At 24.3% G+C, this 17380-nt stretch overlaps 1 protein-coding gene across 1 annotated transcript; it reads right to left on the reverse strand.

Moving 5' to 3' along the window:
* Positions 1–1344: 1344 nt before the first annotated feature.
* On the reverse strand, positions 1345–3164 carry LOC145829380 (uncharacterized). The gene has a single exon (XM_082937151.1). The coding sequence runs from the start codon at positions 3116–3118 to the stop codon at positions 1706–1708; it is 1413 nt and encodes a 470-aa protein (XP_082793277.1). The 5' UTR covers positions 3119–3164; the 3' UTR covers positions 1345–1705.
* Between the last annotated feature and the right edge of the window lie 14216 nt (positions 3165–17380).

Below are 17380 nucleotides of genomic sequence, written 5' to 3' on the forward strand. Positions count from 1 at the left end.
TGGCCAATTAGAATTCTCTAGCGTGTGATGTACTTTTTAGCTCGAAAACAACATGTGCAAAACAACTAAGATTGAGCTTTTTATAATAAAGAGGGTGGTTTTTGAGAAATTTCTTCCAGGTTTTTGAAAGTACACATTTTTGGGTCGATTTTTCATTTAAAATAAAGTTTAAGGTAAAAACTGTGTTAAATATTATAAAATTAAAAAGATAGTGTTATAAATGTGTTTTTTAACAAAAACATTTTGATGATGACAAAAAATGTTTATCTATATGATCAAAATTTTACTACTAATTTAAGATGTAAAAATTCATTAAAATTCCATGTTTTTAGTGACTTGTTTGAAATTCCAGTTTTTTTTTATCCTAAATTATTAAATTTCAGGTTTAGTGGCCACCCTGAATAAATGTGATTTTAAATGCGTGTTAGTTTTATTTTTAGTAAACAGTAATAGTATGAAATTATTATTTCAATACAATTTTTTGATTAGATTTAAAAAAAAACTATTTTACAATTTTCCAAAAATAACACAGCCCGCAAAAACTTAGTATTTATATCTAGCTTTATTAGTAAATCTTGCCCATCAACTAGAAAAAAATTCTACCCACTATAATAAAAGAATAAAAAAAGATTCAAAATTTTGTTTAAGACATTGAAAGTTTTGAAAATTATAAATTAAATGGATCGGATCCGGCCACATAATGATTTGAAAATGATAAAAATTATAAAATTTGTAAAACATTTCCGACCAGATCCTAATTTCGTGGAATTGGTAAACATTTATAGTTAAAACTCTTGATCTACCATATACAGCTTTTTTGCTAAAATTGTTGAATGGTTATTGTTTTGCAAAAAAAGATCTGATAAATTATTATTTTATGCAGGTAATACGATTAAAAACCTATAAATTTATTTATTTTTTGCATAAAACAATAAATTAGTTATCTTTTATAATTTAAATTCGGTTCAAGTATTTTCCTCCAACTAAAACTACATGGGTTTTCTACTTATTTATTAATTAGGACAAAAAGAGTCTTGAATTAAAATCGAAAGACACATTGAATAAGTAGCAATTCTCATGCAAAACTAATATACAGTACAACAACATGACATTTTACCAAAAAAAAAGCTTGTTATTTAAAGGTTTTAATAACACAGAATAAATTAAAACAGAATATAATATTTTAAACGTTCTGTATACAATAAATGTTTTTTCGGATATATTAAGCTGTAAATAATCGAATGATTTAGACATATTTTGACATATTCAATTGTTAAACCACTCATTAATAAGTATTGATAATAGTATTTAAATTTTTATAAAACCCTAACAATGTAGATTAACTTTAAGTAGTAATCTAAAAAATATTTTTTAATAATAAATAATTTTTAAATATAAAAACAGTTATTATGCTTTAATATCAAAATTAAAAAAAAAAAGTTTTGAAACTTGCTTACAATAAAATTAAAATACTTTACAAAAATCAACTGTTGCTATAGACTATAATAACTTTTTAGAAATAGACCTCACATAAATATTGAATAGAATACAATTATAAAAGTATGATCGCTACTTAAATAAATATATATAAAATATAATTTTAGCAACAAACTAAGGTTTTTGGTACAAAGAGCAATGCATATTTCACTAGTGCAACTTAAGCAAAAATTTACCTATATAACTAAAATAGACTTAAGGCATTTGTTTAGTATAGATATTTATTACGTAGAATACAAACAGGGAAACACTTTGTGTTTCGAGTTCTAGGTTCACCAAGAAGTATAAGTTCTCCTCTACCATGTATAAGTGTACCATGTTTGATACAACATTTACAAGTTAATGAAGGTTTTATAATGTTATTTTCTTTGTCTTCAAACTTCAGCCAATTAAAGGATATTTTACTCTGTTTTGAATCTTTTTTTGAAACTTCAGAAGTATCAAGTAAAAAAGCAGTAACAAACTCAGGTAAAAATTCTGGACCTAAATTAATTGGTACTATAGGTGTCTTTACTGAATGTATTGATGAAGGTTGTTTTGAGTTATTTTTAAACAGTTTTTTTGGAGACTTAACAGTACAGTGACAGTTTAAGAGATCAGCAGTAGAAGGTCTTGTAGTAACAAAAACAAGTGTGTCTTTTACTTTTACTAAAGACAGCAAACTTGATTTCTTTTTAAAAAACAAAGTTTGTTGTTTTGGTAAAGATGGTATATTTATTTTTTCACACTTCCATCGTTTATAATCTATCTTAAGGAGCAAACAAGCTTGAATATCAAAACTATCTCTATCAAATACAGAAATAACTAACAATGCAGATGAATACATTTTACTTTTTATTTCAAATATTTTACACCATCCACAACCTATAAGCATGGGTAATCTATCAGATCCAAAATCAATGAATTGCTTCTCCCATGTGTATGACTGAAGATCTAATTCCCATAACTCTTTAGGTTGATCAGCACTTCTATTACCAAGAACATAAAATGCATCCATGCCTAAGTCAGTGTCTAACTCTTTTATACAAGTACAAACTACTATCATTGGAGGTGGACAGTCTTCTTCTAAATAATCTACCTGACTCCAAAAGCCTGTAGTAACTTGATAAGTAAAAAGTTGATTATTAATTCTTGACTCAGTTGTATTAAAGGGGGTTGGTTCAGCTAGACGAACTCCAGAGTATAGAAAAAGTTTATCTTTATAACTTAACAATTCACCTCTTCTTAATGGATTAGGTGGTTTACCCTTAATAGGAGGTCTATCCCATTCATAGGTATTCATATTCAAGGTGAGTAGATCATTAAAACCAGTTTCAACATGACCTTGAATAGTATTACCAGATGATATTCCACCAAAAATATAAACTGCACAGCTTAAATCATTATAACACATACTCACTTCTTGACGTGGTTGAATTTTTATTTTACTATCATTTTTTAATTCATACCATTGAACTTCACCTTTTTTCAAGTTTTTTTCATAGTATTTTTCTCTATTTTTAGTTAAAACATTAATTACATTAGCCCAACTTTTACATACTTTACTAGCTATCTCTTGCTCTTTATATGGCGAGAGGTTACTTAAAATCAAAAATAAAATTTCTTCTGGTAACTTTTCCATGGTAAAGGGTCTGAACACAAGGTTTTGTTAGTTATAAATGTTTTTACATCACTGAAATATATAAAAAATACTATTTTTAAAATGAAACTGTAACTGATAGCATACTAACTTTTTTATGTTTTACTGGTATTTTAATTTATATGCAAGTTTTATAAAATTAAGTTGAGGAAGTTAAACAAAGCATTAACTTAAGTTAAAAACAGCGTTGTCACTCTTTTAGTCAAAAAACTATTCTGACTAACCTTAAACTTTCCTGAGCCATCCTGAAACTTTTTAAACCCTTACAAAGTTCTCATAAATTTATTGATTTTACAAAATCAATAAAAATCAGGTTCTTCAACAAAATTAGTTTATAAAAGTAACAAAACATTTTAACTAAATCAACTAAATTTCATTCAAAATCTAGAAAACTGGCCTAATATCTTCAGAAAACTTGGCTGAGACATCTTTAGTTAAAAAAAAAATTCTTAATATCTTTAGTCATCCTGAGATTTTTATAAGTTTCCAAATATCCTGAGTGTGTGGTAACCCTGAGCTATAAACTTAGCATAGTTCATAAAAAAGATCAATTGAATATTAGAGATAAAAGTTGGAAAACTCATGTTTGGAAATAAACAATTAAATAAAACATCAACCACATAAAAGTTTTGAAATTTGAATTTGAAAAAAGTTTTTGACAGCTCTAAAAGACATAAAGAATTTACACAGGGTTGTTTCATTTTGAGGCAAAAAAGTCATACTGAGTTTATATGAAAATTTAAAAATAATATGAGAAATTTTTTGTGATACTAATAATTAAGCCAGGTTTGTAGGCAAAGATTCTCAAATTTAGCATGACATTTCTCAATTTAGACCAAATTAGACTGACACTTTCCTAAAGTGAACAGTATAGTCCTTTCCTTTACGGGTGATTTTAGCTATCAGCAGGTTGGTGTTAATTAGTGAGGTAGAAAAAAAGTAAATTGGTAATAGGGTAATATCTAGAAATAAAGTAATTTTTAAAAAACTTCTGCCAACAAGAATGATTATGGAAAACCCTGTACTAACCTTTGTTTGTAGGTGCCAGTTGGTCTTATAACTAGATGAAACAACATAACCTACTAGATAAGTTGTAAGTAGCTTATTAATAACAGAAGTTTTTGGTACATTTATATTACTAAACTTCAAATTATTAAAAATTATATGCTACCTAAAATATATCAAAAAAAATCAGTTTTTGTGTAACTGCTAATGACATATTTAACAGAATGTATTGCCACAAAAATCAATTTAGATATTTAAGAAATAAATTCACAGTTTAGAAATATACTCAATACAACATAAAAAAAATTCTCATACCTACTTTAGAAATTCAGAAACTTTCAAGCACTATTACTGACTTTTGGCATTCAAAAGCCAAATGATTGTTTAGAAAGAAAACTACAGTTTAATTATCTACTTAATAAAATTCAAAATTTCCAAGCATTTGAGTTGGCCAAAACAAAAATTTTGCCTTTTTTTTTAATGACTCATTTCTTATGACGCCTACAATCTCTGTAAATCTTAAATATTAAGGAATAATTAAATTGTAACAACAACAACAACAACAACAACAACAACAACAAATGGACTTTTTTTTTAATATTTTTATAAAAAAAACTAAAAAAATTATCTGGGAAATTGTGTAAGCTAACCTAAGTCTATCTAAGGTCAACAAATATGGTGGAAAAGATAATTTGCTGTAAGATTTTTTTTTTGAGATTTTTATACTTTTAAAAAATAAAAAAAATTAAATAAATTGATTTTTTTTCAGACAAACATGTTTTATATTATTAAATGATAAAAATTCTTTTTTAAACCCACTAATACTAATATTGACCATGGAAACCATAGTCTGTTATAGGCACCACATCATTTTTTTATTTTATAATAATTTACATTCAAATTTTATAGTTGTCTTTTTTTTACTAGAGCAACCATAAAATATACAGCTAAAACCTCAAATTACATAACATTTAAAAAACTTTTACTAGAATTTTTCATATTAAAAAAAAATGGTGAACACTAACTTATTTAAGCTCATATTTATTCATTGTTAACATCATGCACTGCAAATGAGGACACTTAGAAGACAATTCCTATCGAGTTTCAACAAACTTATCTTACAGGTGAGGAATTATTTTTTTGACAAATTTAATGTTAACTTATCAAATTCCAAGTCTTTATACTTAAAATTAAAGACAATAAAAAAAATTTAACCTAAGATACTTTTTATTTTTAGATTTACTTCACATTAAGTTATGAAAATTTTTATACATATGATCAAACACCTTTTTATAACTTTATTTAAATTTATAAGTCAGTCCATATTAAAAAATCACCTGAAGATTTGTACAATTTTGTTTTTAAGACATTATAAAGACATATTTAATGAATGGGATAACTTCAAATTTGATAAGTAAAATAATGGTCTTCATTGGGTTTATTGAAAAAACATACTATTTTGTTAGAAAACATCCCCCATTTCAATATGCAGCTTTTATTTAAAAACAACATAACAGGTAAAAAATTACTGTAGAGTAAAATGATACAAAAAAATATTAAAACATTTTAAATATCATAAACTTTATAATTGAACATAATTTATAAACAAAAACTTATTGGTTAAAAGTATATAATTTTATTAAGTTATAGCTTTTAATATAGAATAGACTTAACTAATAATGTTCAGAAATTGAAAAATGCTTCAAATAATCAACTTTAGTTTAAAATTAGTTATATACAAAGTATATCGCGATGTATGTTAAAAACTTCAACTTAGGATTTTTCTATTATCAATAAACAAACAAGTAACTTACAATTAACTCAAAAACTTAAAAATTGAGTTATAAAAATAAATAAATTTAAGGAAAGTAATAGGACTTTAGTAAGTTTTTAAACTTAATAAAAAATGTTCAAACTATAGTTAGTTTGTTTTAAAAAAGGTTTTATCTTTTAAAATATTGAGTTACCAGTAGTCCAGAAGCGTGTCTAGACTTTTTACAGTAGGATAGCATTTTTTGTTCAATAAATAAAGTGTACTTTTTTAATAGCTTTTATTTGATAACTTTAGAAATTACATAACTGCTTAGTAGACAGAGTCAGTGTCTAGTGGTAGTTATGTAATAGACAGTGTCTACCACATAACTGTAAAAACTTTCTCAGGTAGACAAAAATGTTTAAACTCTAAACAACTTGAAAAAGCCAGTTAAACAAAATGCAAAATATTAGTAAGTAAGTCCAGTTCTTTATTTTTAATAAAATATTTAAATTATAAACCTAAGTTCTAATATTATTGACAATGTGAAAAGTGAAGTTATGAATGTAAAGCTAGCATGTGTCACGAAAACTTTTATACATGAAAATTTTAAAAAAAAGTACATACTCATCAAACTTAATAATTAATTTTTCTTAACAATAGAAAAACATATTCAATGAAAGGTAAGTAAGTTACTTAGTTTAACAATAATATTCAAAACTTTATTAAAAAAAAAGTTACATATTTTTAAAATGAAACCCGTTTAGCTGTAAAATCATTAAAAAAATGTTTCTCGAAACACTTTGATTAGCTAATTATAAATCAAAGTTTTCCTTTTCAAAATGTACAGCTTTCATAATTATAATATTTTTACATAGTTTATAGATTTTAATCTATAACAAAAAATTAAACTAAGTCATTAGTTTCCTTCTGTTTTTTACAAAAAAACTTATAAAATTACTTAATAAAAAATAAACTAAATATTATTTTATAGCAAAAATTTAACTGCCAAGTGTGAATTTTTAGTAAACAATTTCAAAATAAAACCATAATCAATCGCTACTTTATTATGTTTGTTCCATTTTTTAGGGGTAGCATAGAAAACCAGAAAAAACACGCCCCTGCAATACTCTGATTAAAAACTTGTTTTTAAAAAAGTTTTGTTATAAGCGATGTATTTTTATAAAACTTATTTTTAAATACTGTCAAATATTAACAAAATAATTATTAATTCGGTAATAAAAAGTTTATAAATACATTTGAATGAAATCTAAAGTATGTTTCCTCTATTACTCAAACAAATCTAAAAAAATATATTTAAGCTTTAGTCAATTAAAAGCTTTAATAGACTTAAACAAGTAATCTTAGTTTTAAAGGAATATATCTTTATAAGTTTTATTATAGAAGTTGAAAAATATAGATTGTTAAACAATTACTCAATTTTTAAGTATAGAGCTTATTTAAATAATAATGTACGTGCTAATTAACTAACGTATTAACTCACACAATGCAAAACTTTATTTATTAAGTTTTTCAGCGTTCTTGCAGTTTTCATTTACATATTGGTGCAATTTTAAAAATTACATAGTGGTCCAGTTTATAAAGTTAGGGGAAACGAGGGATCATGACTAGTAAATGGTTAAAAGGGATGCTTAGGTACATTCAACAGAAATTCGAAACTTCTTGAAAGAACTTGAAAACTTCAGAAATGTTTCTGGGGTTTGTGCAAAATATCAAAAAACGTCTTAGGTACATTTTATTAGAATTCGGAATAAACACAAGATACTCTGGGGCTTGAATTGAAGAGTAGAAAAATGTGGGTCTTAGGCAGCGGGCGACCAAAACATTTTACTAGATATTCTGGAAGCTACTCATCTCTAATTTTTAGAAAGAATTTCCTGCATTAAAAGAAAGAAATACTATTGCAACAGTTTTATGATAGTTTAAAAAAAAGTAACTTATGCCAAAGAAGTATTTTTTTCATAATTTTAAGAAATAAGAAAAGCTTCACTCAACAACCGAAAACTGCTACTACTGTTGAATTGTTTACTTTTTGATTGAGATAAAACAAAAAAGTTTTGGGTATGATTAGTTAAAGTCAACTTTGTTTACTTTTAACTTTTAAGATCGCAAAAAACGTTTTTAACTTATAAATAAAAAGAGAAGTAAACAACTTTTTTTTTTTGTTACTAAAACAATGTTTCACTCGTTTATACATTTTGAACAAGATCTTCAGTTTATTAATGAAATCTATAAATCTTAATGTTAGTGTGAAAGAAGACATTAGTAGGCTTATTTTTTCAGATTTATTTTAAGCTTAGCCTTATGCCTTCTTTTATGTTTATACTGGTTTTTACAGATTGTATCAATCAGCTGAAGATCTCGTTTAAACTGTTTAAGCGAGTAAAACACTGTTTGGGTAATAATATTTAAAAAAAGTCAAGTGGTAAATTTTTATTATTTGTTCTATATGTAACTTTAAAATCTAATCTTTTTTTACATAACGAACGTAAACATTTTTTTAATTTTTATATTTTAAATTTCCAATCAATCAAACCTATAGTAGTAGGATTGTGTTAGGAGTTTAGTTTACTAATTATTTTAAAAGCTTAAGTTATCTGAATTCGCCGGTTCTTGATTTAAAAACATCCGATTCTTCATTTAAAAAATATTTAATTGGATCTTTAAGCTTTATATAAAGTTTTTAATTCGTTCGAAGTATTTAAACAAATATCTAAATACTAGACCACAGAAAGTTAGAGCGTTTAAACTTTCGTACAAAATTTATACAAAAAAAAGACAAAATTAGTTTTGTACTAATAAATTTTATTTTTAGGTGTTACCTGGTACTCAAAAAACTGTTTTATTTTAATTTGAGTTCTCCTTTGTATTTTTTTCATACTATATATTTTTTATGTTTCTTAGTGTAAGAACATATTTAAAGGGTGTTCATTTTTTACTAACAATAAAATTAATAAGTGCAAAAGTAAAAATATGTAAGTTTTTAATATGAAAAATTTAGTGTGTTAGTATTGTTTGTAGCTAAGTATTTTAAAACTTGATTCAGTTTGTGTATTAAACGTTTTCAATTACTTTATAAGTAATTTTAAAAACTAAAACATTTATTCAGCTTAGAATTTTCAATAATACTTATTTATGTTCTAAAATATAAGACTGAGAGAATTTTTATATAATACCATTGAGTAATAATATTTTATAATTTTATAATTCTATTTAAGCTATTATGAAAGCTTAAAAAATAATAGAATATCAATTATAATTTATTATTTTAAATACTTTACTTTAATTATGTTTTATTAGAATATTAGCCAGAGTCATTTGCTATCATAAAGTTTTTTAAATAGTTTCTTTTTTACTTAAAAATTATATAAGTATAACTATTTCTATTTAGATATATTTAAGGTTATAGTATAACATAATTCCGCACAAACCGCATTGCCTTTATCTTAAAACTGTATTTTTATCTAACACTTTTTATAACACCACAGAGTTCTCAGTCATGTATGTTAATATAGTTTATTGAACGACAAAAAAATATGCTCAAAATATTTGATCCTAGGACCTGTTGCACGAAGAACCTTTCGGTTATCCATTTGCACACCACGGATACCTTTTAACGTCTTGTCCTGACCAGAACTGTTAACAAAAAGTTGATAAAATATTATTGAAAACGTTAACAAAACGTTAATAAAATTAATTAAGTTAACTAAACTTGTTGACTAAAAGCTTTGATATCAGCTCAACTTTAAAAACTATAACAATAAAATTGGCTGTTTTATAACTGTATTGTGCTTTTTTTCTGTTTTAATTAAGATTTAAAAGTATATTTCAGCTATTTACTTTAACAAAATCTTAATTTTTAAATGTAGTATCATTTATCAATTTCTATGTAACTTATCTTTTAAACTTCTAATTATTTTTTTTTTAACTTAAAGGTATTTAACGATGAAAAAATTAATAACGTAATTTAGCCGTAACTTTAATTTACTTATTAAATTTATCATTTACGTTTATCTTCAACAATGTTTGTGACAGAATTACCAAAAAAAAATTTTCGACAATATTCAATATTATAACCGGAATTAGTTTTAGTGTTATGTTTATTTTTAAGTTTCGAACATTTAAAATATTTTTTAGTTGAAAGTATTTTATAAGACAAACTTATTACTTTACGACTTGTTTTATAAAAAGTATGTCACTCAGTCAGTTAATGAGTTTAATGAGATCCTCTATTTTACAAGATTTAGAAAAATAAGTAAAAACTTGATACATTAAAAAAAAAATTAGGTAGAAAAAATTTAAATTAATTTAGAAATATATAACTTAATTTCTAAAATTTTCTAAAATTAAGAAAAAACTGAAAGACACTTATATTTCAATATTTATGTAATTTTTTCACAATAGATGTTAAAAATAAATTTTTAAATACACTATATATCTTTAAATAGAAGTGTTATAATGTTTTAATTTTACTTTCAGTTTGTGTTATGTTTTAATACTACTGCGTACCGAATTATTATTGCTATAAACATATATTTTTATTTTAAAAGTGTTTAATATAATATATTAAAAAGTGTGTACTTAAACAATGAACAATAAATGTTTATATAAGTTATTAAAGTCAACAGCAATGTACTTAAAACCAGTACTGATTTTTTTATCTAAAAAAAAATTTTAGGACTAAAAGTTCTTATTTGATTCAAAAGCTACTTTTTGTGAATATAAAAATCGCAGGTAAATTATAATTAAAAAGAAAATTAGGTTAATATTATTTTATGCTTGATGTTGCTTTACTATATTCGATATGTGTTTGTCTTTTTTTAGTTCTCGATTTGTTATTCGAGGCACCCATTCTTATTCGATGAATTGAATGAATTTAGTTTCAATAACAAAAACGTGACCTCAAAATGAATAACTCAAAAACTAATAATTTAGTTTTTATAAATATCTAGTAAATCTTAAATCAACTTAACATTGGCTGGAATTTTGTTAAAACAAGTAAATTTTAACACTATTTTAATGGGAAAACTTTAAGGCACGCAATTTTGCCTTAATTTAAGGTTCGTAGCTTATTTATGTCCTGTTAATTGAAAAAACAAGTATTAAAAGTTTTCATTATCATAAATTTCAAAATTAAACTAGTTTTTTCCAATTCTTACTCACCTAGAATATGTAAATAAATCTATAAACACAAAAATATATTCACACTTAGTTTAAATGTACTTTCAAAATTAGCATTGTAGAACTTTTCCTTTTACTTCAGTTGAAGTTTAAATCACAAAATAAAAGCTTAAGGTTTGTTTTATTCAATAGTTATTCAATACAAAGTTTCAGTAGAATTAATGGTTTTATTGCTTAAAAATATAAAAAACATTATTTCTAGATTTGTTAAAAATCAAATTATTGAATTATGCCAGCAGGAAATATGCAGTACAGAAATTATTATTAGGTAAGAAATATTGAAAAGTTGATAACGTTTCATGCATCTTATAAAAACTCAACAGATTATTGTTTTGTAAAATCAAGCATGAATTGTATTGTAATGAAATCAACATTTCATTTTATAAATTAAAAGCGTGTGAATAAGTATTGAAATTTTGTAACATTTAAAACATTCGATAAGCTTTCTCAAAACAACTTTCCCAGTTCTCAAAACAATATTGTTTATTTAAAAGAGTTAATATTCATTTCAATGCGTATATATTTGCGTTTGTCTTCAAATACGCGGAGTTATTAGTTATTCCGCACATCGAGTTACGATTAAATTCAACGTTTTATTTACTAGTTTCGAGAATCAAGAAAACGTCTCCATCGCGGAGTTGATGTTAGTATTTTATATAACTTTACAATTGTTAATACTTTTTATAGATTTTATTTGTGTCGTGAGTTAATAGTTTCTTTTTTCAGAACTAAGAATCATTATTTAAAATAAAGTAAATTGCATTTATTCAAAGTGTGTTATATACATAACTTAGAAGTAAGTTTTGTAACTTATTACTGTAAGCTACTCGTAAGTATAGCAGTCAGTTAGTAAGTTACTGGAGACCACGTAGTTAAGATAAAAACATAAGAAGCATTAAAATATAGCCTATTTGGTTAAAGTATTCCAATAATATTGAACAACAAATGTCTACTTACTTTTAATGGACTTAAAAAATCAAGTAGTAATTTTAAACTGTCTATTATTATTATTTAGGCTTTTAATTAACTTGAACTTTGACAACTAGTACTTTATTTTGTATCACCTTAACAATGTTATCTTTTAGTAAAACATATCTAAATATTTAGTTTGTTTACTTTATTTATGGATTATTCTAATTCAAGTTAATATAGTAAACTAAATCGTTTTTGACTAAAACTTTGCTTTGTTTAAAGTACTCTTTTTTACCTAGAAAATAAAAAAATATTTTTATCAAATAAAAAAGTTATTATAACACATATATTAATATGTTTTAAACAATCAAATTATCACTATAAATTTAAACACAAAAAATAACTTTATACTTTATTATATTTAAACTAAATGATTTAAAACCTTTGTATTTTATTTACAGTGTTTTTCATAAAACAGGTTTAACATAAATCAACATAAAATAAAAGTTGACTATGTAATAAACAAGGTTTAACAATCTAAAAGTATGATGTTTTCCTTTTAAAGAAAATCCTAGAATTTTTTTTTTGTTCTAACATTTAATCACAGTTTCCAAAAAATATTTTCATAATAGTCTTCATGGCAAAAGAAGTCTTTACGTCTTATCGTCTTTACTAGCTACTTCCTCCACTCCAAATTACATGAATCGTCCAAAAGCAGGCATTATCATCTCTTTTGGGAAGCACTGCTTTAAACTAATAAAAAACTTTGAATATACTAAATGTTTTTTTAAATCTGTATAGTAATTAAAAATAAACCATGTTTGTCAACAACTTAAAATATACAATTAGATATTAATTTTTAATAAAATTCATATAAATAACATACATGCTTAGAAAAAATAAAATATATTATAGAAACAATTTATATCGATGATTTAGTTTTACTTAAAAAATTTGTTTAGTTTGTGTGCGTTTTGACTTGTATTATTTTTTGATAAAATTAAGTGAACTAACCTAATTTATATATTAGTAAAAAATTTAAATCGAAAATACTGTTTTATTCTAACATAATGGCACCTACAATTCTTTGTAAAGAGCATATCTATTTTATATCTATTAAACAAAATAAATTACTAATTAATGCTAATGTTATAACTTAAAGTTAGATTTTTATGTAGAACAAACCTTTGAAACAGCAAGTTAATTTATTTTATTTACCTGAATAAACTTGTGCTAATAAAAGAAAAGGGAAAATATACAAGGCTTTTTTCAATACAAATTATCTGTAAAAAAGGTTTTTACTTTTTATACGTAAGCTAAACTTTACAAATTAAGTGTTGTTGATAATTTTGTCATTAGTTACATAGAACGCTTTTTTCAAATCTTGGTTGAAGATCATGACTTATTTAATTTCTAATTCATTCTTGTTACAAAAATACTTGCAAGTTCTGAATCGAGTATTCCTTCAGATCTTAAAATATTTAATGCAGCAAATATTTGGTTGAAACACAATTATGAAGAACGTAAAAATATGCAAAACCACTGTTGCAAAAAGTTCGACTTTCATTCCTATCAGATTATAATATAAAACATCTGTTAGAAAACACTTCATCATTTACCAACAACGAGAAAAGTGATAGTGTATTGAATGAAGCTTTAGTTGAAAAAAAAAGTTACTCAAAAAAAAAAATTAAGTAGTTACTTGAAAAGTAGAAATTGTAGCAAAAAAAATAGAAGTTTATTAGTTACCGGTGGTAAAATATTAAGCACAAAAGAACTCTTTCAAATTTTTAACACATTTCTGGGAGAAACTTATTCATCTACACGAACTTCCTTTATTTAAATTTAACAGATTTTATCATAAATCAGTTTAATGTAGAGTAGCAATTAATCTATTTGGAGGTTTTGACAGCAATCATCAGTTTGTAAAAGTAGTTTTATTATTATGTTCGTTGTTGAATAACAGTTGGAAAAATATAGCTGACATGTTTGATCGAAAACACTTTAGTGCTTGTGCTTTTATGAAATACATTTTAATTATTGGAGCATGGAATAAATGTTGTACAAAACTTGACATAAATGATATCGAATGAAAAGAGCTTTTAAGAATGAACGAAAAAAGAGAAGTTTTATCATTTATTAAACGACAAAAATAAAATTGCTCACAAAATTTAAGGACCTGGTGCACGAAAAAATAATCCGGTTGTCGAGTCGCACACCACTTGGATACCTTTTAAGGTCTTGTCCAGGACGAAGGATTTGAAGGAATGTGCAGTACTGAAGGAAGAATTGTTGTTTCTGGTGGACGTATTATGCAGAACTTAATTGAACAAAAACTGTTGAGGTATTTGATCATATAAATAATACATGGATATCAATGCCTAATATGATTAAAAGAAGAAATCGTCACAGTTCAGCTTTGAAAAATAAACTTTATACCATTGGTGGTTTTGGAGAAAATATAAATGAATCATGTGAAGTTTTTGATTAAAAGAGTGAGAAGTCTTTTTTAAAAAAGCCGAAACCAAAGTTAACGATGTTAAAACTTCATAATTACAAAATTAATTTTTTCATCGGAAGCAAACTGATTGTAATAGGTAATATAATTCATCAACAACTAAATGATAAATGGTCTAAAGAAGTATTTTACGTAACAAAGACAGACATGCTTTCAATAGCGCACTTGACCTTAAATGACTTTTTTAAAACAAATGAAGTATGTTACTTTTATTTTAATAATAAAATTGTCTTTAAAAACTATTAGAGATTTTAAATCTAGCAAGTGATACTGAAATAATTTTTACAATTTTTAGAGTTTTCTTTCAATAAAAAAAAATACATAATTATTTTTTTCAATAATAGATAGTTTTGATACAGTAGTTGTTTTTTATAATTTAAAAAAGATTACTTTTTTCTCAATAAGTTTCTTATTATATTTTAATAAATATAGTTTTTACGTTAAATAAGTATCCTCATTTATTATAACTTTTTTTTTTCAAAGTTTACAAAATTAGTTGCATTTTTTTTTTACATATCAAACATATTAGTGTACGGAAATAAATTACGATGCTTATTCACAAGAGTTAAAGTTGTATAAAAATACTATTTAACCTTTGATAATATTAAAACAACCGAGTATTCAGTTGTTTTTGATTTAATTATCTCTTGTAAATCAAGTTGTGTTAAAGCTGATTAAAATATTGTTTTTTATACTTTCACTGTTAAAAAAAAATTTACTATTCATATTGTCTAATTTTAATAATTTTTGTAAGTGATCTTTTGTTCAGTCTTTAGAAGCCTTTGACAGAAATTGTTATTAATGCTATGTAAGTACGATAACTTTTCAAAGAAAATAATAACTAATCAAAATAAATGGTTAAGTTTATATTGTGTTACTTAACTTTATTTTACTAATAAATACAAATTATAAAAAAATAAAACTTTTATTGTTATTATTTTTTCTTTTTTTTCTTATTATTTATTATTATTAATATTACTATTATTATTACTATTATTGTCCTACGATAGATCAAGGCATTAAAACCTGGGTCACTTAAACTAAAAGACACATAGAAGAGAGGAGAAAGAAAAAATAACACGAAAAGTTTCTATTGTTTCAAACCATAAAAGGTGAATTAATTTAGTTTAAAATTTATAGATCAACAAAAAAACAAAAAAAAAAATATTACATATAAAACTTATACTAAACATCAATCATCAAAACTTAAATGCATTGACTAACCACATAATAAAAAACCCAAATCCTCAAGCACATTATCAATAATCAGACAAAAATAAAATTATTGAACACATTGAAAAACGACTTATTATTCATAGAATAAAAGAGCTGCTAACAATTTAGATCAAACTATAGATTTAATCAAATCCTCCAAAATAAACAAACTATTAGTTTGAAGATGAAGAAAATACCAAAAAAAAATTATAAACATTATATTTAAATCAAGTTTTTTTGATTTAAATTTTAGTTTTTTAATTTTTTTGCAAGAAACTAATTAGTTTGGAAGATTGTTCCACATTTTAAGTGATTAATAACAAAAGAACTATGCCAAACATCAATATTGAAATGATATCTGCATAAATTTTCAGTTTTTACACTCGATAAATAGTTTTTTTCCTAACGTTCAAAAAATGTTGTAAATTAATTGTAGTTTTACTGTTTAACTAGTTAAAAAAAAGATATGAAATTAAAGTCATCAGTAGTCTAAAGATATAATATTTAGTTTTGTTAGTCTATCATAGTATGGTAAGAGTTAAGACGTATAAAAAAAAGTGCAGCGGTTAAATGTTATTCTAATATATTTTCTTCGAACAGATTCTAAATGGTTAATATATTTTGTTAGGAATGGAGACCAGGTTTTTGTGTTGTATAACAACTTAGGACAAATGTTTACGATATACAACTTTTAAAGAATGTTCGTATCCGTAACTTTTAAACTGGTTAATTGGCACTGTATGTTATCTAGTTCAATTATAGCAGTTGTAACTTTTTTTTTTGTTATTACCTAGCAAACGTCATGCTACTTTCATGAGTATAAAAGTGCAAAAAATATTTGCGTTGCAACTTCTTGAAACTAAACAAATAGCAAAACGGGCAATATCCTGATGGCAGTTATGCTATTGATGGCAGTTTTTTGTTTGTTGCAAAAAGTTTAAGAACGCACTATAATTAAATTAATAATCTAAGATTATTTATTAGATAAACATTTATTGAACTTAAATTATTTTAAAACTTTACAAATCTTGGCTAAGAAATGCTTGAAAAAGAAAAGTTATCCTTATCTAGTCAAGATGGATAAGATAACTTTAAAACTAGACGACGTATAACTACGTTTGATCTGGTTTCAATATGCGTAGCGTAGCTTCTCAACAAACAACTGTAAACACTTAAATAAATTTAGTAAAAACATTTACTATAGTACTAAATAACTTGTATACTAACTAAACTTTAGGATTCAAATGTTACTTTACTACTTTAAAAGTTTAATGAACTTAATACTTACTACATTACAAAAAAATATAATTTTTGATGAAAAAATTAGTTAGCAAACCAATTTATGATGTGAGTGAAAAGAGTACTTAAAAAATATATGGTTCGGTGGCGTACGGGCTCTAATTATGGCACGAAAAACTATAAAAATTTATCAATGTAAAGCGAAGCCCGCTAATCTCTTAGAAAAAGACTCTCAAAAAATTTAGTCCAAATACCTGTTGCACGAAGAACCTTTCGGTTATCGAGACGCACACCACGGACTTTTAACGTCTTGTCCAGGACATAGTCGACAAAATAGCAAAAAAAATGTATAGTTATATAAGCTGTTAACTCGATTAAATAATTTTTTTAACAGTTAATG

Source organism: Thalia democratica, chromosome 2, assembly GCF_965202585.1.
Source record: "Thalia democratica chromosome 2, ktThaDemo2.hap1.1, whole genome shotgun sequence".
NCBI lineage: Eukaryota > Metazoa > Chordata > Thaliacea > Salpida > Salpidae > Thalia > Thalia democratica.

Coding starts and splice junctions, on each gene's coding strand:
- LOC145829380 (XM_082937151.1), bottom strand. CDS start 3,118: ATGGAAAAGTTACCAGAAGAAATTTTATTTTTGATTTTAAGTAACCTC.